The sequence below is a fragment of the Cladophialophora carrionii genome, assembly GCF_000365165.1.
Source record: "Cladophialophora carrionii CBS 160.54 unplaced genomic scaffold supercont1.5, whole genome shotgun sequence".
In the NCBI taxonomy this organism is placed as follows: Eukaryota; Fungi; Ascomycota; class Eurotiomycetes; order Chaetothyriales; family Herpotrichiellaceae; genus Cladophialophora; species Cladophialophora carrionii.
The window spans coordinates 2,428,658-2,451,177 of record NW_008481830.1 but is presented as its reverse complement, the minus strand read 5'-3'; the positions used below and the strand labels follow the sequence as shown (position 1 = coordinate 2,451,177).

General features: G+C 54.4%; 11 protein-coding genes across 11 annotated transcripts; 8 read left to right on the top strand and 3 right to left on the bottom strand.

The window, feature by feature from the left end:
* Positions 1-1,237: 1,237 nt before the first annotated feature.
* On the top strand, positions 1,238-1,468 carry G647_06709 (uncharacterized protein; the record flags this gene model as incomplete). Its single annotated transcript, XM_008731028.1, has 1 exon — positions 1,238-1,468. The coding sequence occupies one exon, from the start codon at positions 1,238-1,240 to the stop codon at positions 1,466-1,468; it is 231 nt and encodes a 76-aa protein (XP_008729250.1).
* A 682-nt stretch (positions 1,469-2,150) lies between these two features.
* Positions 2,151-2,735, top strand: G647_06708 (uncharacterized protein; the record flags this gene model as incomplete). The annotated part of the gene is made up of 1 exon (XM_008731027.1): positions 2,151-2,735. The coding sequence occupies one exon, from the start codon at positions 2,151-2,153 to the stop codon at positions 2,733-2,735; it is 585 nt and encodes a 194-aa protein (XP_008729249.1).
* A 797-nt stretch (positions 2,736-3,532) lies between these two features.
* On the top strand, positions 3,533-4,189 carry G647_06707 (uncharacterized protein; the record flags this gene model as incomplete). Its single annotated transcript, XM_008731026.1, has 1 exon — positions 3,533-4,189. One exon carries the CDS (start codon positions 3,533-3,535, stop codon positions 4,187-4,189), a length of 657 nt encoding a protein of 218 aa, XP_008729248.1.
* A 565-nt stretch (positions 4,190-4,754) lies between these two features.
* Positions 4,755-7,210, top strand: G647_06706 (uncharacterized protein; the record flags this gene model as incomplete). Its single annotated transcript, XM_008731025.1, has 2 exons — positions 4,755-6,198; positions 6,285-7,210. 2 exons carry the CDS (start codon positions 4,755-4,757, stop codon positions 7,208-7,210), a joined length of 2,370 nt encoding a protein of 789 aa, XP_008729247.1.
* Positions 7,211-8,027: 817 nt separating this feature from the next.
* G647_06705 (uncharacterized protein) lies at positions 8,028-8,502 on the bottom strand (the record flags this gene model as incomplete). Its single annotated transcript, XM_008731024.1, has 2 exons — positions 8,028-8,324; positions 8,380-8,502. The coding sequence occupies 2 exons, from the start codon at positions 8,500-8,502 to the stop codon at positions 8,028-8,030; spliced, it is 420 nt and encodes a 139-aa protein (XP_008729246.1).
* Positions 8,503-8,988: 486 nt separating this feature from the next.
* Positions 8,989-10,204, top strand: G647_06704 (uncharacterized protein; the record flags this gene model as incomplete). The annotated part of the gene is made up of 2 exons (XM_008731023.1): positions 8,989-9,006; positions 9,059-10,204. The coding sequence occupies 2 exons, from the start codon at positions 8,989-8,991 to the stop codon at positions 10,202-10,204; spliced, it is 1,164 nt and encodes a 387-aa protein (XP_008729245.1).
* A 223-nt stretch (positions 10,205-10,427) lies between these two features.
* G647_06703 (uncharacterized protein) lies at positions 10,428-12,500 on the top strand (the record flags this gene model as incomplete). The annotated part of the gene is made up of 1 exon (XM_008731022.1): positions 10,428-12,500. One exon carries the CDS (start codon positions 10,428-10,430, stop codon positions 12,498-12,500), a length of 2,073 nt encoding a protein of 690 aa, XP_008729244.1.
* Positions 12,501-12,581: 81 nt separating this feature from the next.
* On the bottom strand, positions 12,582-13,615 carry G647_06702 (uncharacterized protein; the record flags this gene model as incomplete). Its single annotated transcript, XM_008731021.1, has 2 exons — positions 12,582-13,287; positions 13,350-13,615. The coding sequence occupies 2 exons, from the start codon at positions 13,613-13,615 to the stop codon at positions 12,582-12,584; spliced, it is 972 nt and encodes a 323-aa protein (XP_008729243.1).
* Positions 13,616-14,126: 511 nt separating this feature from the next.
* G647_06701 (uncharacterized protein) lies at positions 14,127-14,933 on the bottom strand (the record flags this gene model as incomplete). Its single annotated transcript, XM_008731020.1, has 1 exon — positions 14,127-14,933. The coding sequence occupies one exon, from the start codon at positions 14,931-14,933 to the stop codon at positions 14,127-14,129; it is 807 nt and encodes a 268-aa protein (XP_008729242.1).
* Positions 14,934-15,738: 805 nt separating this feature from the next.
* Positions 15,739-16,908, top strand: G647_06700 (uncharacterized protein; the record flags this gene model as incomplete). Its single annotated transcript, XM_008731019.1, has 2 exons — positions 15,739-16,250; positions 16,347-16,908. The coding sequence occupies 2 exons, from the start codon at positions 15,739-15,741 to the stop codon at positions 16,906-16,908; spliced, it is 1,074 nt and encodes a 357-aa protein (XP_008729241.1).
* Positions 16,909-20,341: 3,433 nt separating this feature from the next.
* Positions 20,342-21,789, top strand: G647_06699 (uncharacterized protein; the record flags this gene model as incomplete). The annotated part of the gene is made up of 2 exons (XM_008731018.1): positions 20,342-21,258; positions 21,324-21,789. 2 exons carry the CDS (start codon positions 20,342-20,344, stop codon positions 21,787-21,789), a joined length of 1,383 nt encoding a protein of 460 aa, XP_008729240.1.
* Positions 21,790-22,520: the final 731 nt, after the last annotated feature.

Here is a 22,520-nt window from a genome sequence, read left to right as displayed (position 1 = left end):
CACGGTATGTTCACTTCTAGACGTGGGTTAGTGCTCATGTACCCTGTTGACAACAGATAGGAGTGCCTCGTCGAATATATAGATATACATCAGTATCAAACCGACAGGACCTCTCGGGCGCATCAGCACTTCAAGCTTCATGGGAAAATGGCACAAGACGTGCCAATATACGAAGAAATGGTGGAAAGTGCTGGTTACGGCGTCAGTGGAGTTGGCTGGCTGCCAGACACTCTCCGCCTCCCTCTGAGAGGCTGGATGATGCGATGCGGGTTTGTGGACTGTTCTTCATGGCTGCTCGGGGCTTGCTTTTTGTAGCGGACGTCATGAGACGGGCGGAGGTTGCGGTTGAGACTTTCTGTCGGTCATTGGTGGCGGAGAGAAGGTGATGAAAAGGGAGACAGCGACGGTATTCACGAGTCTACAGACACCGAAGAGGACAAAGACAACGAGTAGTCCTCAGTGAGACGACAGCGACAGCATTGCGTGACTGGCGGGAGAGAGAAGAGACTAGCAGCTAATTAGCCTCTCTTTATTAGGGGTGCGCGGCTAATATATGGCATGCTACTGTGTTTTACCGTCCATCAACAATAATACCAGCCGCGTCTCGAGGAGCGGGCCGTCGTTGCACCTTTTCAAGCTCTTTATTTCCTCGGTGTCTCTATGACAAACCATCAAGGTATCTGGGTGCCTATGTTCCCCTGCCAAGACTCAGCCTTCCTCCGACCACCCCAGCTGAGGTACCTACACAACAGGGATTGACGACAGATGCAACCATAAGGTGTAGTAACAGGTCTAGTAACCGTGCAGATGTACTGGACAATATCTTTGGCAAGGCTGTCTAAACGTGTCGTTAAAGAGACATATCAACGTCCAAGGGAAGCTTCCGGAGTACATCCTCGCCATCCGACCTCACAGCGACCCTGGGTAGTGAAGACGACGCGGTCGCCAAATACTCGGACTGCTCATCGCCACGGCGTCGGCCACGGCGCCGAGACAACGCCCCGTATATCGTGCTATCTCTATAAATGTAGCTGTCTCTTCCCCTTCCCGCACCACCAACGTCCCTTGGCCTCTGAAAGAACCGCGACCCAGACTATCCAGGCTCCTCCAACGCCGCTTTCAACGCAATCAGGTATGTCGCGCACCCGGCTCAAGATACCACCTCCCAGTCTATAACCGCGACACCCTGTTCTCGATCGCTCTCGAGGCTGACGCGGAGACGAACCAGTCCACCGCCATGCAAGATACCAAAGGGGAACTCTCAGATTATCTCCAACGAACGGCAAAAACGCACCAAGAGGACGTAGCTGGCAAGGCTATTGACGAAACAGAAGGTCGCCATGAACAACGTCTCCCGGGACTGAGCGAGCTGACCGAGTCTGTCGACATCCTGCTCCCCCTGACTGGAGAAGCTTTGATCTTGAGGAGAAAGCTTCGGGCTCTTACCAGAAAATTCGCACAACGATGAGGCTGGCTCGACCCCTCGTCTACGCTCCATTCATAAACGAGGCCGTCCGTATGAGCATGCTCTATGAGACATTCCGAACCCTCATGCCCGACAGCGAAGCTCTGATCCACATCTTGATAGAGTACCGCCAGATCAACTTCCTTCACATGTGTCTTCCAGAGCTGCTTCCTTCAGCGGAATCGACTTGATGCGACAATTGCGGCCCCAGCGTCAGACATGAACCTGCACCTCGTCTTTAACTCTGTAAGTGAACTACATGGTCGATCTTGCTTCCCATCCACGTGCCTGCATATCTCACAGCCAAAGGGGCATATCTCTCGCTTCTTGTCGCAAGCGTTCCCCTCACTTATCCTTGCCTACACCGAGACTCATCACTCCTACTGCTATTGCCTCTAGCTTCACATCTTAGACTTTGAGTCCCTTTGCATCACATCGACTTAGTGCCTGAGTGCGTGGGACACCATTAGAACGGACACAGGAAGAGTCGAAGCTGGCTTCGGGACCATCAAGGTCAAGCATCCTGAAAGCACCAGAGCATGAACAACCAGAGCTTCGGCGTCCGCGGCTCCGCGAGACGAAGCAAGAATGGGCATAGAGCCAATGAACAAAGCGTCCGACTTCATTTGAAGAAAGTCCTACCAGTGGGGCGACCTCAACGAAAGTCGTCAAATGCTTGTCATTGATGCAGGAACGTCTCGGTATTGATACCACGGACTTCATGAGATTGCTCCCTGCGGCTGAGAGAGAACACGTGGAGAAAGTACACAAGGTTCAGAAGGTGTACTATGGTGCCACTCCAGGGCTCCTTAAATTGGCTGGCGAGGTACTTTCGGTTGTGGATGAAATCGAGCGCATCGACCGTGCCATTCACAAGGCGTATTTCATTTGTAAAGCCATCATGGAGGAGACAGAAAACAGAGTTGTCGGACGACTTTTCCTGGATGAGGCTTTCAACGGTTCGAACGAAGATCTTTCATCTGTGATCAACAGTATCTACGAGCTCCGCACGGATTCAAGGGATGCAGTCAACAGCATTGATGGAGTGAAGGATGATCTCGCGGAGATCTTGGAAGAGGAGGGTGGAGCGAAGAAGGACTTGCTGAATTTGCAAGAGTTCGTCTCGGTGTTCTTCAAAGCAAAAGAGATGTTGGTTTGCCGGATCGAGAAGTTCAACGCGGATAGGGAAGTACTTGTACGTGCCTTACCGTTTGATGTCTACGTGCGGGATCTGGATGCTCTCAGCTATACCGATGAGGAGCTTTATTAGAAGGCGGCAACCGTGGACGTGCGTGCTGACGCCGTGGACGGCGCAGAAGCAACTAGCTTGGAGTATGTCCCGAGCATCAGCAGTGAGGGGATGTTTGAAGACAAACAGGGCAATCGTTGAGAGTCCGCTGCCAATGACAGCAGCTATTAGAGGCACCGGCCTTGGCACGCAATCGAGGGCTTCGTGAGGACTCAACTGAACAACGCTTGGCTGGTCTTCTGTTAAGGATAGGGGCATTCTACCATGGAACAATGATTGTCAGCCTTGTTTAGCACACAAAAAGAAGCAAGTAACGTGTCTATGCAAATGACAAGCTGCATGGGTCAGTTTTGTCCGGAAAACAACGAGAGTAACAAGCAAAGTGCTCCCGCAAAGGCCAACATAGCATGATGGGTCAATATCAAGACCTTTCTTGTCTGTGCGGTCTGGCTCAATCACTTCATTGAAGGAAAAAGACCATCTGCCATGCTGGCACGTGGTCGGTGAGTCCTTTAGCGTGATCTGGTTATATATATCTGCAATGCTGTCACTGCAACCTCTCGTCCCGATGACTTCTGAAAGACCCATCCCGTCTCCCTCACGGTCTATCCTGTCTCGCCAACTCCTTGCTGGCCCACCATTGCCGACGCCAGACAACAAGAGAGGGCGTAATACTTACAAGACAGCCCGTCTATCACCGACAGTGCGCGCTCACAAGGTGGACGCCCACGCCCAGCTTCCTTGTTACTCTGCAGACTGGTCAAGGACACCCCCTTCCTCAGAGTCAGATGCAAAAGGCTAACTTACTCACAGTTACGATGCCCCTGCAGACCGTGCCAGAAGAAACGGTCATGGACCCGAATCCTACAGAAGAAGCCGGCACGGAAACCTCCCAAGCACATTTTGCCCCATGCCCCACCGAAAGAGAAATGAACGGCTTGCCTATCGACTCCATGGTCACCGGCCGGATGGGTCTGCCGTTGATGTGGATCTTGGATACAGTGATTGACGCCACCGAACACAGCACTTCGGAATACAGCAGAAAGAAGCGTGAAACCCGAACCATCATTAACCACGCCAGACGCGTGAGTACTCGCATCGGAGTGGATGAGCCTATTCGGATTGTTGCGCTGTGCACGATTGTCTTAGACCAAGCGAGAGAACTGCGATCCTGCCTTGAGCCTGGACAAGCCGCTATCGAACTCGCAGCTGAGCATATCAGAGCCTTTGAAAGAACGCGACGACAATCCGACACTGCAAGCTCCGCCAACAACAACGGAGTACCTGCAATTCTCGTCCAGTGGGCCGACATGAATTCATCCCGGCTGGTTGCGGGTCTCGCGAGCTTTGAAAGACAAAACAGAGATTTCTGCAGATTCGGCGACAACGTGGACCGTCTCATGGAATATGCGCTTTTGACTCTTGGAATCGATGCTGAACAAGCCGAGGAGAGTGCAGATACTGGTGGTGCTTGAGGTCAGGAGGGGCGATTGAACATGGGCAACTACTGTATTCCACATCAGCGGAGCTGAAATCAGAACGACGCGGCGCGAAAGCTATCAGGATAGTTCTTGGACACAGGATGGTGATAAGAACAGCAGTTGGTCTTGGTCTGAGAGGCTGGGACTTGAAGAACACGGTACGGTGAAGTCATTCATCTCTGAGCGAAAGAGTGATGGAACTCACTCATCCGACAATGAGAGAGTGATGAAGCTTCATTCATCTAATAGTGAGAGGGCGATGAAGCTTCATTCATTTACAGTGAGAGAGGCATCAAACTAGTGGCCGGCTAATTGCGGAGATTGCGGCTTCTGATTGGCTGGGAAGACGGGGTTCTTTGCGCGGCGGGGAAAGCGCCCATTCTTCCTGCCGATGGGGAACCTGAGCTTTCGTTGTTGGAAGCCCCAGTCAAAGTCAATTGATTCTCCCAATACTCCGTACACCTTGATCGAATCGGTCTTCATTTCTAATTGTACTTCAAGTCCCCTGTCTTCCCCGGCGCAGACCGTAGTCCTGCTGTTGCTTGATGCGTGCGCCGAAATGACCGACACCAAAGATCACGCTCAGCAACCCCCGCCCGAATCAAGTCCGCAGCTCAGTCACGTTGTGCGCCAACCATCATGGACGGGCTCTGTGGCCGAGAGCCCGACTAATCAATCACCTATGCACAGTCGCAAGAGGTCTGCCGATCACCTGCCGGCGGAGCCTCACGTGTCGCGCAAAGGACGGGCCTGTCTCGCCTGCCGCAAATTGAAGGTCAAGTGCGACAGTCTCGAGCGAGGCGACGCCGGCTGCTCCAGGTGTCAACGCCTCGGCTTGGACTGCATTACTTCCAAACGCATGAGAGTAAGTCTGGACGACGATGGCGAAAATCCACATCCGTCGATTGTCCGCCTGGACAGAGCCGTCGAGGACATCCTCTCGCGGCTGAAGATGCCTGCCTTGGAGTCCTACTCCCGGACGCATCCATCCCAACATTTACAGCCGCCTCCTCCAGCACTGGCGGTCCCCGTGCCCGCGGACTCGAATGCGCAAACAACGCGGGAAAACTCCCGGGAGCCGATGAACCAGGAAGACGCCCATGAAGTCGCGCCGGCACCGATGGGCAGCTTATTCGAAGTCACGCAGCTCAACACGTTACGGAGCCGTCTAAAGTACGGCGATCCGGCCCGGCGCAACTCAAAGAAGAACATGGAAAACGACCTGGTCTCCATGGGCATCATTTCCGTGGAAGAAGCGGAAGAGATGTTCGAGCTATTCAAAAGATCCCTCTCCCGCTATCTGTTCGACGCGACAGTGCACGAGTCCCGCAGTTTACTCTCCGTGCGCGAGTCATCAACGCTGTTCTTCACAGCCATCATCACTGTCACATCATTGCATATCCCCGGAAAGGAGAAAATCCACGCCACGGCACATAAACAACTACGCGACCTGATTGCCGCATCCTTCTTTGACCGATTCCATACCCTCGAAGACCTTCGCGCGCTATGCATCGCGGCATTTTGGCTCCCGGATTTGAGCTGGAAACTGTCCGGCCACTGTGTGCGCATTGCCACCGAGTTGAACCTGCACCAAGCATTCTTCAAGGCGCTGTACTCGCAGAAACAATCCCCCTCTGAGCGAGAACATGCATTTGAACGCGCACGATTGTGGTACCTGCTATATGTCCTCGACCACCACTTCAGCATCGCATATGGACGACCGCCCGTGACGGCAGAACTCCAAGCCATAAAAGAATATGATGTATTCCTCAACGCACCCGAATGCACGCCCTCAGACCGCCGGGTATTATCTCAAGTGACACTGTTCATCATTCTCAGTAAAGCGTACAACCACTTTGGACTGGAAGCCGAACGATTGATGGACGGAGACGACGTTACGCTGTTGACACATCAACGCTTCATCGAGGATTTGGATCGCTGGAGATATCAATTTCGCCACGCATTGAACAGGGATGCCCATGTGGGCGACTATCCTGCCGTTGGTAAGCTACAGCCCACCCCACCTCACCGTCCTTTTAGGCTCTTAATACTCCTATCTCGGTCCTTCTAACACGGGCGATGTATATAGGTGTGGAGCTACATTACTACTTCGCTTCGATGATGCTCAACTCTCTCGCTCTCCGGGGTCGATCCCTCTTCACAATCTCTAGCACCAGTACACTCCCGTCGGCTCTTCGGCCTCTGGCCAGCCACGCAATTTCCTCGGCGCATCAGATCCTGACCATCGTGTTGGAAGAGCCCTTCATCCGCGACAGTATGGTCGGGGTACCTCTCTACCTCCACACCGTGATCGCCTTTGCCGTCGTGTTTCTCATCAAGATGAGCAGTCGCTGGACAGGCATCGGCGTGACCATCGATGCGGAGACGAAGACGAAACCCCTGATCGAGGGCGTGATTGCACTGTTTCGCAGCTGCCGGGCGGGCAGGGGTCACATCTTGTATGCCATGGCAGATGGGTTCGAGCGGCTGTTGAAGCGCAACATGGGCAGACCAGGGGAGAACGGAGTGGGAGCTGGAGCTGGCGCCGGGTATGGCTCACTCGACGCCACGGCAGCGGGTCTGCGGCAGAATGGAGGGAGGGACACGCCCTATTCGGCACAGCGCCCGGGTCACGCTCAGACAGCAGGACGCGAGTACTCCCGACCACCGGAGATATATGCCAGTTCGAGTCAGACAAACACGCCGAATCTCCTGCATCCGCAGCAAACCACGGCGAGTCCCACGGCTTTTACGCCCACAGGCTCTGGCGCGCAGCAGCAACAACCTCCTAATGGCGCTGGGTTCGACCCTTACGCGTTGTCGCCTCATTCACAGCCAACTTCGGCGGGCACCTTCGGCGGCTGGCAGACGGAAGACGACATGCTTTGGAGTATGGGCATGGGGTATGACTTGTTGGCAACGGCGCCAGATGTCAACGCGCATGGGTTGGGCGCTTTTGTAGGGTGGCCGGGCGGGAGCATTGAAAGTGCAGGTGGCGGTTACTCTCAGTTATAAAGAGCGAATTTTAACGAGATGGATTTATGAAATTTCTCTTCATGCCAGGTGAATTAACGGAAGCAGGATCCGACAACTGGAGACAGACCAAGCCGAAGCGGAAGAGGTGGAGGTGAAATCGGCATAACAGTTTTGCAAGGCTCGATGCGTAAGCTGTTCATGAACACCGCTTGCTGTCTACACACACAAGGCAGCGTAATCATCCCTCCTACTAAAGAGCAGTGGCAGCGATGCTAATAATCTGGATGCAACGTCCTGTGCGAACATCATCTCTTCTCAACACCACTGTTCCCCTCCCGGCTACTTGACGTGGCCTGTTCTGTGCCTCGGACAGTCCAACAAGCTCATCCCGGGTTCGCACTATCTTCGTCTCTTTCTAAGCCTTGTATGGCGATCTGATGCGATCCTGCCTCCGCATTAAGCTGAGGCGGACCGGTCTGGAGGGAGCCTCAGATGCGTAGGCGACGGAACGGGGCTGTCCGGTTGCGAATGACGTCTGTCTTCGTGCCGCCGCATGTCAAGCATGCTGATCGATCAGTTCAGAGATGGCATCGTGGCTGAAATGCATGGGGTCTGAAGTAGAGTCAGGCCATGGCAAAGCTCGTCGGATATTTGCCCCCTACGCAGTAGCGCAGATGTAGAGCGCAAAGCCGAAACTGGCAAAGAGTATACGTCGTCATATTCGCGGATATCCTTGGTGTAGGCGCCTCTGAAGTCCCGGACGAGCATCTCTCAGACAGGACTCGGTGGTAGCCGTTTCTTTGAACATGGACAGCCGATAATAGTGGGGCATTCAAACCATTGGTTGCACAATCCCTCATACTGGCAGTTCTGCATTCCGTCGACCACTCGAGATCTTTTGAAGGGCCACTTGTATGTAAGGGCCAACGACGGGTATGTTGCCGGCGAAAGATGCAATCGTGGCGAAGAAATCCCCAAACAGGACGAAGATGCCGTAGAGTTCAACCAGGAAGCCCGTCAGAGGCCACCGTATCAGGATGAGGAGGATGCCAGCGATGAAGGCAGCCGTTCCCTTGAGTTTTTGGCGTCGCGCGAAGAAGACAAACGTCTTCTGTATTCCGATAATGAGGGTGAGGCCGATCAGGAACAGAATCTAAAAGCGTGTCAGGATGCGCTCGCAGGTTTCAGGGTTTCCGCTGGGGCCATACATTTCCCATTGCCAGCATGGAGCGATCAAAGAACATGAGAACTCCCCCGAACAAGAACAGCCCGCCGCCGGAGCAGAAGGCCACCCCGATCTTCTGCATATCTGTCAACCACATGCTGGGCATCTTGAGCGGTTTTGGCGTGGATGAGATGGAAGTGATGGGTGAATAAATGGGAGGACAAGGGTCAAGTCGTGTATAGTTGGAAGATGGAGCGCGTTGCGAGTGACGGCATGCGCTCTTTAGAATGCTGCCTCTGGACGCGTATTTGCCACGGTGGAAGCTGGCCCTTGGAAATTGTTGAACTGGCCTCAATTGGAACGAGGGGATGAATTCAAAGTGAGTTGCGATGCGCGTCGGGCGCCGCTTCGTGTTGCTGCCGATTCGCCGACGAGGGCCACGTTACGTTTCCCCAAATCCATACCGTACCTCTGACACAGGCATCGGCAATGGATGCACAGTGAATTCACATTCACCAGTTGCGTGCGCTTGAGACAACCCACAATGTTGTTCTCAGGAGACGTGAGTTTACGTTGACGTGAGCCTCGCTTGCAAATGCATTGAGATTCCTCTGTCGCTCAACTGCACCTCGCACAAATGAGACGAGCCAGTATGTCGTGGCTCTGGAAGGTGAGCACGAGGACAACAGTACCGATAGCATCCAACTGACAACCTCCTCCAGGGAGATGCAAACTCTCCAGCCTCGTTCGAGAAGGCGCTTTCGAAACTTGCATCCCAGATCTCCGCCGCCAACGTCGCGCTCGACACCAGTCGGAGTCGCGGCCGGCGAGTCAAAGCCCTCTGGACGCTCTACACCACGCTCACGTATCTCCTATACACCCTTATTGTGGTCCTTGTCCTGGGGCCCCAGAACTGGACCCTGTATCACTATGCCGGTCTCGGCGGCGCGCCGGTCCTCATCTATGGGGTCCGAAGGCTCATCACCGCGTTCTTCGACTGGAGGGCCGGCCGTCAACAAGCATATTTAGAACACCTACAGAAGCAAAGAGAGCAGAAGATTGCCGATCTCAAAAAGGCGACGAAGTACGATAGCACGGAGGAGCTGCTGCGGAAATATGGCGGCGCTCCACCCAGCAAGACACCATCGAGACAGCCACAACAGGGCACGAAGCGGAAGGTCAATACACCCTCTGACCCGCCGCCTCAGCAAAGGACTGGAATTGCCCCTCCTCCGACAGCCAATATTCCGGGCAGGAATGTTCCAACTCCACCTCCCCAGAAACCTAACGTAGAGACCACCCGACCTTCTTCGTCTCCAACCCATAGCAAATCTCCCGTTATGGTAGACGCGATGGCAACCAGTCCCACACATATCACTCCCGACTCGCCGGGATTTGCGCCAAATGCATTTTCCGACATCTTACCTCAGACAAGCACAACCTATCAACACACGCCTCATTGGTACGATCGGATCCTCGACGTACTGCTTGGTGAGGATGAGACCGCGGCCAAGAATAGGTTGGTCTTGCTATGTTCTAGATGTCGCTTGGTCAATGGCCAAGCGCCTCCTGGGATCAGGACGCCAGAAGAACTAGGCCGCTGGAGATGCAGTGGTTGCGGTGCCTGGAACGGGGTGGAGAACGAAGGGATGAAAGTGGTCAAGGAAATTACCGGAGCCTCGAAAGCGGACACAGGCGAAGGCTGGGAGAAAATCCCTAGGGCTTCTGAGATTCAGGAGGAGCCTACCGAAGAGGTGCATTCAGGCGTAGAAGGAACCACGGGACTCGAGGGAGTGGATGAGACGGGGATCAGCAAGCGAGTCACTCGCAGCACGGGTCAGAAAAGCTCTTTTGAGTCACTCGAATGAATCAGATTTGTGACAAAGACTTCATTGAGCACGACATCACCTGGCCATGCCATACTGTCAGCGGTAGCAGCAATAATTGCACACCGCGTCGTCGTCGCGTTTACTACAATCACGTGACGATGTTTGCCAAGATCCCCGAAGTTCGAGTTCTTCGACTTTCAACATTCAATATTTCTCTCTCAACAGCTACAATGACCTTGACCCATCCTTCGACTTTGCCAAAATGTCCTTCTTCACCGTACGCCCTGCGGGTACGGACAAGGATCCGTTTAGAGTCCGGATGACCGCAGTGTCCATGCTCAGCCTCAAGTTGAAGTCAGGCGATGTCTGTGAAATTAAGACTGGGGAAGAATCCAATGGTAAGCGTAAGTTGGCCATTGCCTGGGAGGGCCTAGGGCCTGGAATGAAAGACACCATTGTCCAAACGTCCAAACTTCTCCAGGAAGCTTACGGATTCAAGCTCGGCGACAAGATCACAGTATGTCGCTCGCCACGCCCCATCGACGAGGCAGGGGTGGTGACAGTGTGCAAACCGGACCCTCCGCTAAGTGACAAAGAAATGCGCTTCTGGAGCAAGAATATTGCCCCAAGCATTCCACCGGCAGGTGATTATCTTGTCACATCGCAGAGGATTCGGCCCAGCGACGGCGTCGAATTCGTGGTAAAAGACGTAGGGGTGCATGATGCCATGATCGCACGGGTAACGCCGACCACGACTTTTCGCGTCGTCACGGATCACGACCATGGGGACATCATCAATATCGAGCTCAAACCACAGCGCCTGGGTGGTATCGAGAAGCAGATTCAGGAGTTGCAGGCTATAATCAATAGGATTTTGCAGCCACTGGTGAGACGGGTTTGGTCCCTGTATGAGCCAGTGCAAGGTGTTCTGCTGTATGGCGCGAAAGGCACTGGTAAGACAGCCTTGATCGAAGCTCTTTCCGAATCCGGTTGGCCGTCCATTATATCTTGGAAACCGGGCATGCAGGTCGGTCCGTCGAACGATCCCTGTTTGGTGATTGTGCCTCCAGACTACCTGCTTGCCAGAGCGGGGCTTCCAGGCGCATCGACAGCGACCTACGAACTTGAGGCAATGTTTAAACGAATCATAGGGAGTCCCGTCCTCGTGATAGCGGAAACTCGCCATCCAAATGATATTGACGAACGGCTGCGAACGGAAGGCAAGTTCGCCGCTGAGATCGAGTTGCCCATCCCTACGGCTCCTCAGAGGAAGGACATCCTTTTTGCCCTGCGAGGTGCAGAGGCTTTTCCCACGGATGAACAATTACAGGAGCTGTCAGAAAGAACTCACGGCTACGTGGGCGTTGATCTCAGGCGCCTCCTACGTGTGACGCTGGAGCTAGTATCCGACAAACCGCCGCCGTATGGGGAGAATCGTGAAGTTTTGATGCCAGCCATTGAGTCCGCTGATCTAGACATCGCTCTGCGGCGCGTAAGGCCTTCTGCCTTGCAGGAAATCTTCCTCGAGACACCTAATGTTCGGTGGACCGACATCGGCGGCCAACACGAACTCAAACGCCAGCTGCAGAATGCCATTGAACGCCCGCTCAAGTTCGCCGACCGCATGAAGAAGCTCCGGTTGAAGCCAAAAAAAGGGATGCTCCTGTATGGTCCACCTGGCTGCTCAAAAACCTTACTGGTCCGAGCCCTAGCTACCGAGGCCGGGCTCAACTTCCTGGCAGTCAAAGGAGCCGAGTTGATCTCAATGTATGTCGGAGAGAGCGAAAGAGCCACCCGGGAGGTCTTCCGAAAGGCCAGAGCGGCGAGTCCCAGCATCATTTTCTTCGACGAAATCGACGCGATTGCCTCACGGGGAAGAAGCGGCAGCGATTTAAATGTTCTGACCACGTTATTGAATGAGATGGATGGCTTTGAGGAGCTGAGAAACGTGTTTGTGGTCGCAGCGACCAACAAGCCGCAACAGATCGACCCGGCCTTGATGCGCCCTGGACGATTCGACAATGTCGTCTATATAGGCCCGCCAGACCACGAGGCAAGAAAGGAAATCCTCAAGAAGCAGCTTGATCGAGGGCTCTACCAGAGCGAAACTGGTCTAGAATCGGACGTTGAAGAATTCGGCAAATGGACAGAGGGATTCTCGGGAGCCGAAGTCGTCGCTATCTGTCAAGCTGCCGGAGATGTTGCGTTCGATGAAGACCGGGAGACCATCTGCCTCGACGACATCCGGACAGCTGTCGCGAAAACACCAAAGAGCATCACTCATGAAATGTTGGAGGAGTTTGACGCATGGAACGCAGCACGAATGGCACGTTGAACTGGAAACCTCCGTCTTACGGAAGGGCAGTCCCAATGGATCGATGAGATGACCATCTCGCTCATCGATTTCAATACACTGTTATGCGTCGCTGTTCGGCCTTCCGCCAGTCTCACGGGCCAGGTCTCGTACAGTCTTCCACACGAAGTGCTGCTGCCCGGGATTGACTACCTCATTATCATTGCCCAGGCCGCCTTCATCCTTTGGCCTGTAATCAACCCTTCCGTCACCCATGACGAATCTCAAGCATACGATCGCACCCCGATCCCCGTATTTGCGACTTAGGGCCTTGTCTCGATAGGTGTCCAGCTCGACAGTCTTCAAGTCAATATCTCCGGACTCAGCGGCAGACATTTCTTGGGCTATTTGGCGGAAACTGGCGTGCGATCCAGCAATACGCAACTCTTCGGGCACTCTCTCCCCTCGAACGGCCCGCTCGGCGAGACCACAAACCACCCGAGCAATGTCGCTTATGTCCGTATAGCTGATGCTCTGATCCAGACTGCCAACAGCCTGGTATACACCTCTCGAGGTGTGAAACCCGTACCACGGAGCGATCCCACTATGCAAGAACAAACCAACAAACAGCCTACAAATCTGAATGTCCGCCTCTTGCTGTATCTTCTTAGCTAGCTCGTAATGGCGCTTCTTCCCATCCCACTCGGGGATGCCAAAGTCGTGCAGCGTATGGTCGACGCCAAACTCAGATGGAAAATACAGCTTGACCGATGTTTTTGGCAGCGCGTTGGCAAGCTTATCCCGGAGAGACGTCCCTGCCGATGAGATCCTAAGAAACATTATCAACGTCCAAGTCGGCACTGTTTATTTGCTGTCAGTTGATTGACTCACGCGTTGACGAGCACATCAACGCCGTCTAGTGCCATGATCAAGTCATTCTCGTCGCACTCGTTCTCGATGATCCGGATCTCCGCGCCCAAGGTCGTCCATCTCTCTGTGCTCGGGGTGTGTCGACGAGCAAGCGACACGAATCCCGAGAGCCTGTCTCGCAGTTCTGGCGAAAGGAAAGTGTTGGTCAGGCGCGTGCCCAGGTCTCCCGTTGCTCCTGCCACTGCGATGACTGGCTTGTCTGGAGAGGGCACAAATGGCTTTTCCATAATTTCAACTGCAGCTGTTTCGTTTGCTGCCTCGGTTCGGTGGACCAAGTTCGCCGTTCTGGACCTATGCTTGTGGCACAAGCATCAAGGCTTCGGGCCTCAGTGTCACAGGGCGGAGCTTCCGAGCCGGGTCTACATTCTGGTTTGCTCCAACCAAGCATTCAGATTTACTCGTTCGAGGGTCTATTGATCATCCTCCTTTGTCATTATTGCCTGCATTTCTCGGCTTTACAGATCCTTTGAATATGTCAACGACTTGATTATACATCCTCACGGTGGTTGTCTGCGCCCGAGCTGGGCTGGGGTAAATCCGACCGATGAATTTCCGAGGCTGCTACCGCTCACCGGATCGGAACTGTGGCAGCTATATCTCCTAGGCTGGTCTGAGCCGGGGAATTTCTCTGCTATCAACGTGAGAGTATCGTGGATGCTGAGCTCGCTCTGGCCTCAAGTATTGTCATGCATTCTCTGTAGACAGAATCACGGGTAGTAGGTAAAGGCAACGAACCAATCATCCGTCGCGTGTACCGACCATCTCAAATCCTGGCTCCTTCTCTGGCCATCGTATCATCAAGACGTGTTTATGGACACCGCTGCCTCCCCATTGAGCCATATCGCATTCAATGGCACCGTCATTGGGCCCCGCCGGCACAAAGCCATGCTTCAGGTACAGCGGATAGCCCGGCGGTGTCGCAGCCAGCACGACCGGCACATTCAACCTGTCTGCCCAGGGGAAGATCCAGCTGAGCAGCGTGCTCGCGATGCCTCTGCGAAGATGCGAAGGTGATAGGGTAGAGAGGCCTCGGACCTCAAAGCAATGCATCCCGCCGAACTGTCTCTGCAGCGCGGTTTCGACAAGACCGTCCCAGTGCTTGCGCAATTCGTTGTGCACTGAAGGAGGTGGTTGTGGTTGGAGAAGGATCTCGTCCTTCGAGTCTGGCGTAGTAGTTTTGGCGTTCTGACCCTGGTAGTGGGAGTGCGCATCCTCCGGCGGATGGTACGTGAATTCTGCATAAGCCACGATGCGTCCTTCAGATGATGACGATGATGGGTGGAAGTCATCATGACTTTTCGCGGGGTTCTTTTCGTTCAAGGGTTCCAGATCGAGGTCGCGAACGACCAGATATTCCATTCGCATCACGTTCGGACCCAGTCCGTCGTGATCAAACCCTGCTATCCGTGGTGGTTTCAGGTCTGTGGCAAGCTCGGATCGGTAACATGCCTGGAGCCAGCTGGAAAGCTCAGCCTCGGGGGTCGCCCCGTACCTGAGTTCTCCTAGCGGAGTCATCGTCATTGAGGACAGCGCGATCGCTGCCATGTCGGGGACGATGGCGTCCGCATTCTCCAACGAGAGACGGACCGGCTGTGTCAATCTCATTGTTGGCAGCGTCTGCGTCTGCGTCTGAGGGTCGTCTGGGGGTCAGTCCACGTGTCCACGCCGTCCACGCACCTCAAGTCGCGGGGCGGGGCGGGAGTTACAGTACGCAGTACGAAGTACAGTAGTGCATCACTGTAGCTTCCTTCATGCTAAGCCCTATGGGCCCGCCTTGCCGCGATGACCGGGCCGGGCTGTCAGCGTGACGACCTTGTACGCACAGTAACAAGGTCCGAGTACACGCAGTATCTCATTGTGGCAGTGGGCGTTGTGGGGAAGCCTTGGCCGTGCACGCCTTAGTCTCTATCTCCGCTTGCTGAGACCTCGGTATCCTTCGGTTCAACAAATAAACACCCTCCGCGACAGACAGGGTAGGATGGGCCTTTATTTCTCTACTTAAGCCTGTACGCAGAATAGACACGAAGTCAACTTACGAATGTCTTTTAGACGTTTGCCTTCGAAAGTCACGTCACGCCGTTCCACGATTACCACTGGGCAGAAGCCGGGCCCCCTACCGAGAGCCTGAGCCGCTAAACGCTGACAAGACCGATCGGAAGAGTCTGATCCAGTTCCGGAAGCAACGACTGCTAATTACATACCTACTGTATATTGTATATACTTGCCTTTTCAGCTTCAGGCTTATTCTATCCTTCCTCCCTCCCTTTGGAGCTGAATCCCCCAGCGTTTGGCCCCATTTGCTCAATTCTTCTCGGCTAAACCACCATCGCATTCCCTCGCCAAAGACACAATGTCGATCACCACACCAGTCACCCAACTACTGGGCATCCGCCATCCCATCCTGCTGGCCGGCATGGGCCAGACATCAGGCGCTCCGCTCGCAGCTGCCGTGTCGAATGCCGGCGGGTTGGGTGTGATCGGCGGTGTAGGCTACACGCCGCAGATGCTGCGGGAAATGATCGATGAACTGAAAGCCGGCCTGAAGGATCCGTCCCTGCCATTCGGCGTCGACCTCCTGATTCCCCAGGTCGGCGGGAGTGCGCGCAAGACAAACACCGACTACACGAAGGGCACGCTCGACCAGCTCGTGGACATCATCATCGCGGGTGGGGCGAAGTTGTTCGTCTCGGCCGTGGGCGTCGCGCCCAGGCACGTCGTCGAGAAGCTCCACAAGAACGGCATCCTGTACATGAACATGATTGGACATCCCAAGCACGTGCACAAGGCGTGTCAGGCCGGTGCGGATATCATTTGCGCACAGGGCGGCGAGGCGGGCGGTCACACGGGCGACACGGCGACGAGGTATGTACAGCGACCGTACTTCTTTAGGGGAGTGCCGCCTCGGCCAGCAGTCTTGATCCCCATGACATTTGATCTCTAACTTTGGATGTATCGTAGCGTCCTTGTCCCCGCCTGCGCCGACATCGTCAAGCAGTACACCTCGCCACTGACGGGTCAGCCGGTCCAACTGGTCGCGGCAGGAGGCATCTGCGACGGCCGCGGCATCGCAGCCGCACTCATGCTCGGTGCATCGGCCGTCTGGGTCGGCACAAGGTTCGTCACGGCCAAGGAATCCGGCGCTCCGGAAGCGGCCAAACGCGCCATCATCAGCGCCGACTTCGACAGCACGATCAAGTCGACCATCTGGACGGGACGGCCTTTGCGGGCTCTGGCCACGCCGTACGTGCGAAACTGGGAGACGAACCGGAGCGAGGAGATCAGGAAGCTGACGAGCAGCGGCATCATCCCGTTACAGCATGAACTGGATCACCTGGACAAAATCGGCGGCATCACAGAGGAGATTGACGACCAAAGCACCCTGAGGCCAATGGGGCAGGTGTCCGGGCTGGTGAACACGCCGAATCAGACCGCCGAGGAGATTGTCAGAGAGATGATGGACGGTGCTGTCAAGGTGCTGCAGAGCGCGCAGGGCTTTTTGCGTGTGGGATCGAAGCTCTGAGTGTGTACATAGGGGTTCTGAACGGTGGTTAGTGGCAGTGAAACGGGGAGTTGATGAAGCGGTCTGCTTGTCTGCTTGTCTGCATCTGCATCGCAATCAAGCCCTGTATCCTTTGGACCTCGAGTATCGCTAGACTGCTCAACATTAGTCTAGGCTTGGTGGACGGCGGCATGGTGTTTGATCCCTCCATCGACACATCGACAAAGCAGCGCGACTTCGAGGAAACCAATGTGTTGGTGTCGTGATCATTTTCAAGGCAAAGACTTGAAGCCTCACAGGTAAATAATGTCTGACAGAAGACTGAAACAGCTTTGCCGGCGGAGATGCAGGCCGATTCCTAAATCGACAAGTCTGACGTCAATAATTATTTCCCTCGCACTGTTACGTCACACCTCGACGCGACCGGGATGCTCCTTGAAACTTCACTCTTCACTCTTCAACCGCTGAGATACAGCGCTCTCCGTAGCAGTGTTCGCCTTCGTCTTCGCCTTCGTCTGCGTTCAACTTCGCGAATCAGGGTCAGCCGCATCTCGATAGGGTACGGGTGGATCAGCCGTAGATGAAAGAGAGCTCGAAATGCAGACTTGAAGCCCTCAAGCCATGGTATCTGCGCTCGCCGACTGAAACCAATTGAGTGTTCGTATAGTTCTTGGTAAGGATGGGCACAGGCGATGGATTGGCCGCTCGCGGGAACAACGATGAAGACGCGGGCCCGGAACATCACAGCCGCACACGAAAAGGTCCATTGCGAAAAGGTGAAGCTAAGCATCTGGGACAGAGAAGTGTGTGCAGGTCGCCGAGCTCTGATTAGTGCCACCTGGCAGTTGTGAACAGGAACCTTGCAGCCTTACAATGATAACGGCACAACTCACCAGTCTTGATGCTTCCTCCGAAACGGTGACTGCGAGGATGTGCTACCCCGTCTCACTCTTAGGCGGTTGCAAAGAACGCTGAGCGAAGAACCCCCAAGATCTGGTCCACGGAAGAGAACCATATGTTTTCCGTATACAACGGTGTGCCTGCAACAGACTGGTACATTTTCGAGCTGAGGCTTACCGTGGCGTTTTGATGCAACGCTTTTGCCAATGCAGACAGTAGCAATCCAGAGCCATCCTGGGCTGTGCTTTCGTCGATGCGGACCGTGCCACCTTTCAGAACGTTGGGAATTCTCGAACAAGGACGTCTCCTCGACGACTGTCTAAGTTAACTACGTCCTAACCGAAGTGTGGATAAATTGTCCTTCGGTTGTGAAACTGTGCCGCCAATCAGGCGTCCACAATGGGGACTGAGCAGTGACCATGCTGGCATCAACGACGCTCTCGGGATTGCTCGTGACTCCTATACGGTCCAACCATCAAGTGTGCGCGGGTGCAGAGGCAGCCACACATCCTCGCGGAGTTCGAGCGCATAGCTGATGAGCTAGGAGGCGAAGCTTCAAACCACCGAATCCGACGCCAATGATCGCTTCAACCACAGCGCCAGAAAATATCCGCTGGCAGAAACTATTCAATGGAACGACTCGAGCGCAGTCGCTTCCTGGCTTGCCAACGACGACTTCACGAGATGGTGGATCGTCAAGTAGAGATCACTCCCAAGTTTGTCCGTGGTCCACTGCCGCCGGGAACGAACCTGGCAAAGCATGGCCTGTGATCTAGACTCGCCACTGCCCTTACCTAGCCCCAGCTTGTCCGTTCCGTCCGAGGGTCGTGCAAGATGGGCAAGGCAACTCTCATGAAACGCCATCGACTCCCGGGACATGGAGTGGCGGCTATGGGGGACGATGACCACCTCCCCTGGAAAAGCAGCCAAAGTGCCGGACCAGTCGCTATGCGAACTCTTCAACGTCTACCATGCCATATTCCGAACCGAGCAATGTTTGCGCGCACTGGAGCGGTCATCGCTCTGATTTCCGAATAGGTCACACCGCGTCACGACTGCGAGAATCACATCTGGGACCATTTCGATACTGTCCAACCAATCGATCCTGTCAGCAACAAGAGCACAGCTGGGAGATATGATGCTGGAGAAAGTCATTTTGTCACTTATTGCGCAGACCCATGTTCGTACAACACGGTAAATGGGATGATAGGACTGTGTCTTTGGAACGAGCGAAAAGGTGACATTGTTGTGCTGCTTCCTGGATACAGCGTTCCATACCTTCTGCGGAATGCATCAAGTAGTGAGGAGGAATTCAACTTGAATGGTGATTGTTTTCTGATGGGTATCCTGGAAGAGGAGCTCATGCGTGAGCAGAAGGAGAAGTGCATTAAGACGGAGATGTTCTCGTTATTGTTGTGACATAAAGACAGCACCAAAGCGACCCGGAGACCTCCCGACCTGATCACCAGCGGTGTATATCAATGCGCCACTCGCTTTCATCGAGTCAGTACTTATCTTTTGGCTGCAATGGTGCCTGAGGCCACGATTGTACTTGTACCCTTTGAGAATGAGGGGGATAGTACATTAGCCGTTGGCCACATGCGCATGATGTTGCCGTTGGTTGCCATGGCTGGGCGGTTACGGATTGAGATAAAGACATCGGAAGGCCACGCAATGTCCAAGAACTTGCCCGGCTTCTGTGGTGTCCTGCGAACTGACCGAGCTGTCGAATCAGGAAGCTCGGGCTACTGGTGTCACAAACACTCGTACATTCTGTGTACCTACTGTGGCTACCGACCTCGCTACGACTCCCTGCCCTTTCGACCCGGCTTCGGCTTCCTGCTCTCCTGACTCGGCAGATCCGGATCTTCAGGCCTCAGCAACACCTTGCACGGCTCTCCTGCACTTGCCGCTCACTGGAGCATCCAATCGCCCATCTGTCTGTTTCAGCCTTGGGTTCCCGTTCCTGGAAGACCCCCCTGTTGGACATGACGACCCCGCACCTGGCGGGGGTGGTCGACAGCTGTCCGCGCATTCTCCTCAACTCGGCGGCGAACATCACGACCTCTGAGCACATTTGGAAAGTTCAAGCCCATTGGCGGGAGAACCGTTGGCCTGAGGAGCTACCCAGCTACAGTAACCACATAGATGCAACGCCGGCTCGCAGAAACCTGCGCATCCTATCTCCATATCGTCATGCTATCTGTCCCATGTTTCGTGGACCTATCATCGTGGCTGCCTCAGAATGCTTCTAACTCACGGCATGTGTCGCCATTTGTGCTCTCTCATCACCTGGCGAATGAAGTTGCCACTTGCAGATCAGAAGGATTTCGAGTCTACCGCCCTTCGGCACTAGAGGCAGGTGTGATCAGGCATTCTGGTATGAGCAGGTTGCGGAAAAGCGCACCGCTCGCGGGCAACTCAAGAAGGCCATATTGCTCAGGGATGGACGCAAGGATGCTCGTGTCCCCTCCCTCTTTTCTCTGCTCTCCTGGCTTCTGCCTTCCACTGCGTCGGGTCTTGACTTATTGTACGAGAGATGATACAGGCCAAAATGCTTCGACAAATCCTTTCAGCTGCGACCCTAGTTGCTGTCGTAACCGCGCAAAATGAAGGCATCATTGAGACTCTTAACACCGTGCCAGAACTGTCCGATCTCGTGACCTATTTGGACAAGTATCCAGGCCTCACCACATGGCTCCAAGGACTATCCGATATCACATTCCTCGCGCCAAGCAATGATGCTTTCGCCGCACTGGCCGACTCATCAGCCGTCCCAAGTGTACCGGTCGACGAGATCGACGCAGAGGCACTGCTAAGTTACCACGTGCTAGATGGGACCTTCTACGGTTTCGGCTACGACGAGTACATCCATCTTCCAACGGCTATGCTGCCCCATGCAGATGCCAACGAATCAATGGTCACTGGCGGCAGCATGGTCATCGCCAGAGGCTCATCCTGGTCCAGTGCCGTAACATTCACTTCGGGAGACCTGGAGACGTCAGAGAGCGATGGCGTCCCCTTGAACTTCACGGGCGGTGTCATCTATACCATCGACTCCTTCCTGACTCTTCCCCAGACGTTCCAGCAGACGGCTGAGGAACAGGACATGCTTGGAGCGCAGCCTTTTGCCGATGCGGTGATCACGGTCCCTGGCACCTTGGAGAACGTGACTATAGATGACTTATCCGGAGTCACCATCTTCTTACCGATGAACTACTCTTTGCAGGAGGTCGGCAATGTCATTGAGAATATGACCAAGTCAGAATTCGATCGGTTGGTCGCATATCACATCATCGACGAGGTCTTGGAGATTAATCCGGATTCGCCTCCCACCGGATACTACTCCACGTACGAAGGCACCGGCGTGACCATCTTCAGCTCCAACGACTTTGTGTTCATCAACAATGCTCGAATTGTCGGCTCGCCGAATTGGATCTTCAAGGGAGGCATGATCTACACGATCTATGGGTACGTCTCGAGAGAGAGAGAAAGCCGGCGCCGCACCAAAGTCAAAAGGCTAACATGATCCGCAGAGTTCTCAACCCGCGCAACGTCTCAATTGATGCCGACGCAAGTGACGCCGAAATCGCCTTTGCCGGCGCGACATACACGCCCGACTTTACCTTCCCGACCTCGGACTCCGGCTCGACACCCAAGGGCAGCTCGCCTTCGGCAATCTCGAGCGCCAGTTCCAGCGGCCTGTCTACCGGAGCGAAAGCAGGCATCGGCGTGGCTCTAGCAGCTCTTCTGGCCGTCCTCATCGGAGTCTGCTTCTTCATGCACCGGAGACGGCGGAACAAGCGCGAACTCGGTCTCGACACGACTAACACAAAGTATCAATACCCAATGAGTTACCCTTTGAAAGACCTGGGGGTGTCGATTTCTCACGAGGAACTGGTCGCCAATGCGGCAAAACCTGCGCTCGGGCCTATCAAGGAGTTTACCCCAAGTGCGAGCGTGCATTCGCTTGGTCAAGCAGTCAAAGAGACTTCGATCTGAGTGGGTGAGTGGGTGAGCGAGCGAGCGAGCGAGCGAGTGAGGTGACTGGGTTGAATCTTTGGACGGACGGTACTTGCCCTGCCCTCATGAGTCGAGGAACCCGTACTAGTACATATGTATGGGAATGGCGAATAGCGAGGACGAGGCATCGTTCACTTGAGGCTGCCGACATATGTATGGGGATGGCCATCGTTCACTTGAGGTTGACATTATATGTGTAGGCGATGCGAATTGCGAGGAAGAGGGATCGTCCACCTGAGGTTGACAACATATATATATAGGCGACGGCCTATGGCGAGGAAGCAGCATCGTCCACCTGAGGTTGAGGCTAGCAAAGGTGAAGGGGAAGTTGAAGGTGCAGGTGAAAGCCAATACAATCTCGTGGTACTGTACTCCGTACTCCGTATTCCATTCGCATTGAATAAGTACAGCAGTGTACATGTCGCGCTCTAGTACCTTTAATCTGCTAGGTCAATACATTCGTTTGGGCGCGCGGGAAAGGCGCCCCCAAATCACTTACAGTACTTCGATATGTACACGATCGGGCCGGGTCAGATCTGGACACCATAATATACATATTGTACGTAAGTATGCATTCGTACATGCAAGGGCTACACTCAGATGATCTAGGTAGGCAGGTAGGTAGGTAGGTAGGTAGGTAGGTAGGTAGGTAGGTAGGTAGGTAGGTAGGTAGGTAGGTAGGTAGGTAGGTAGGTAGGTAGGTAGGTAGG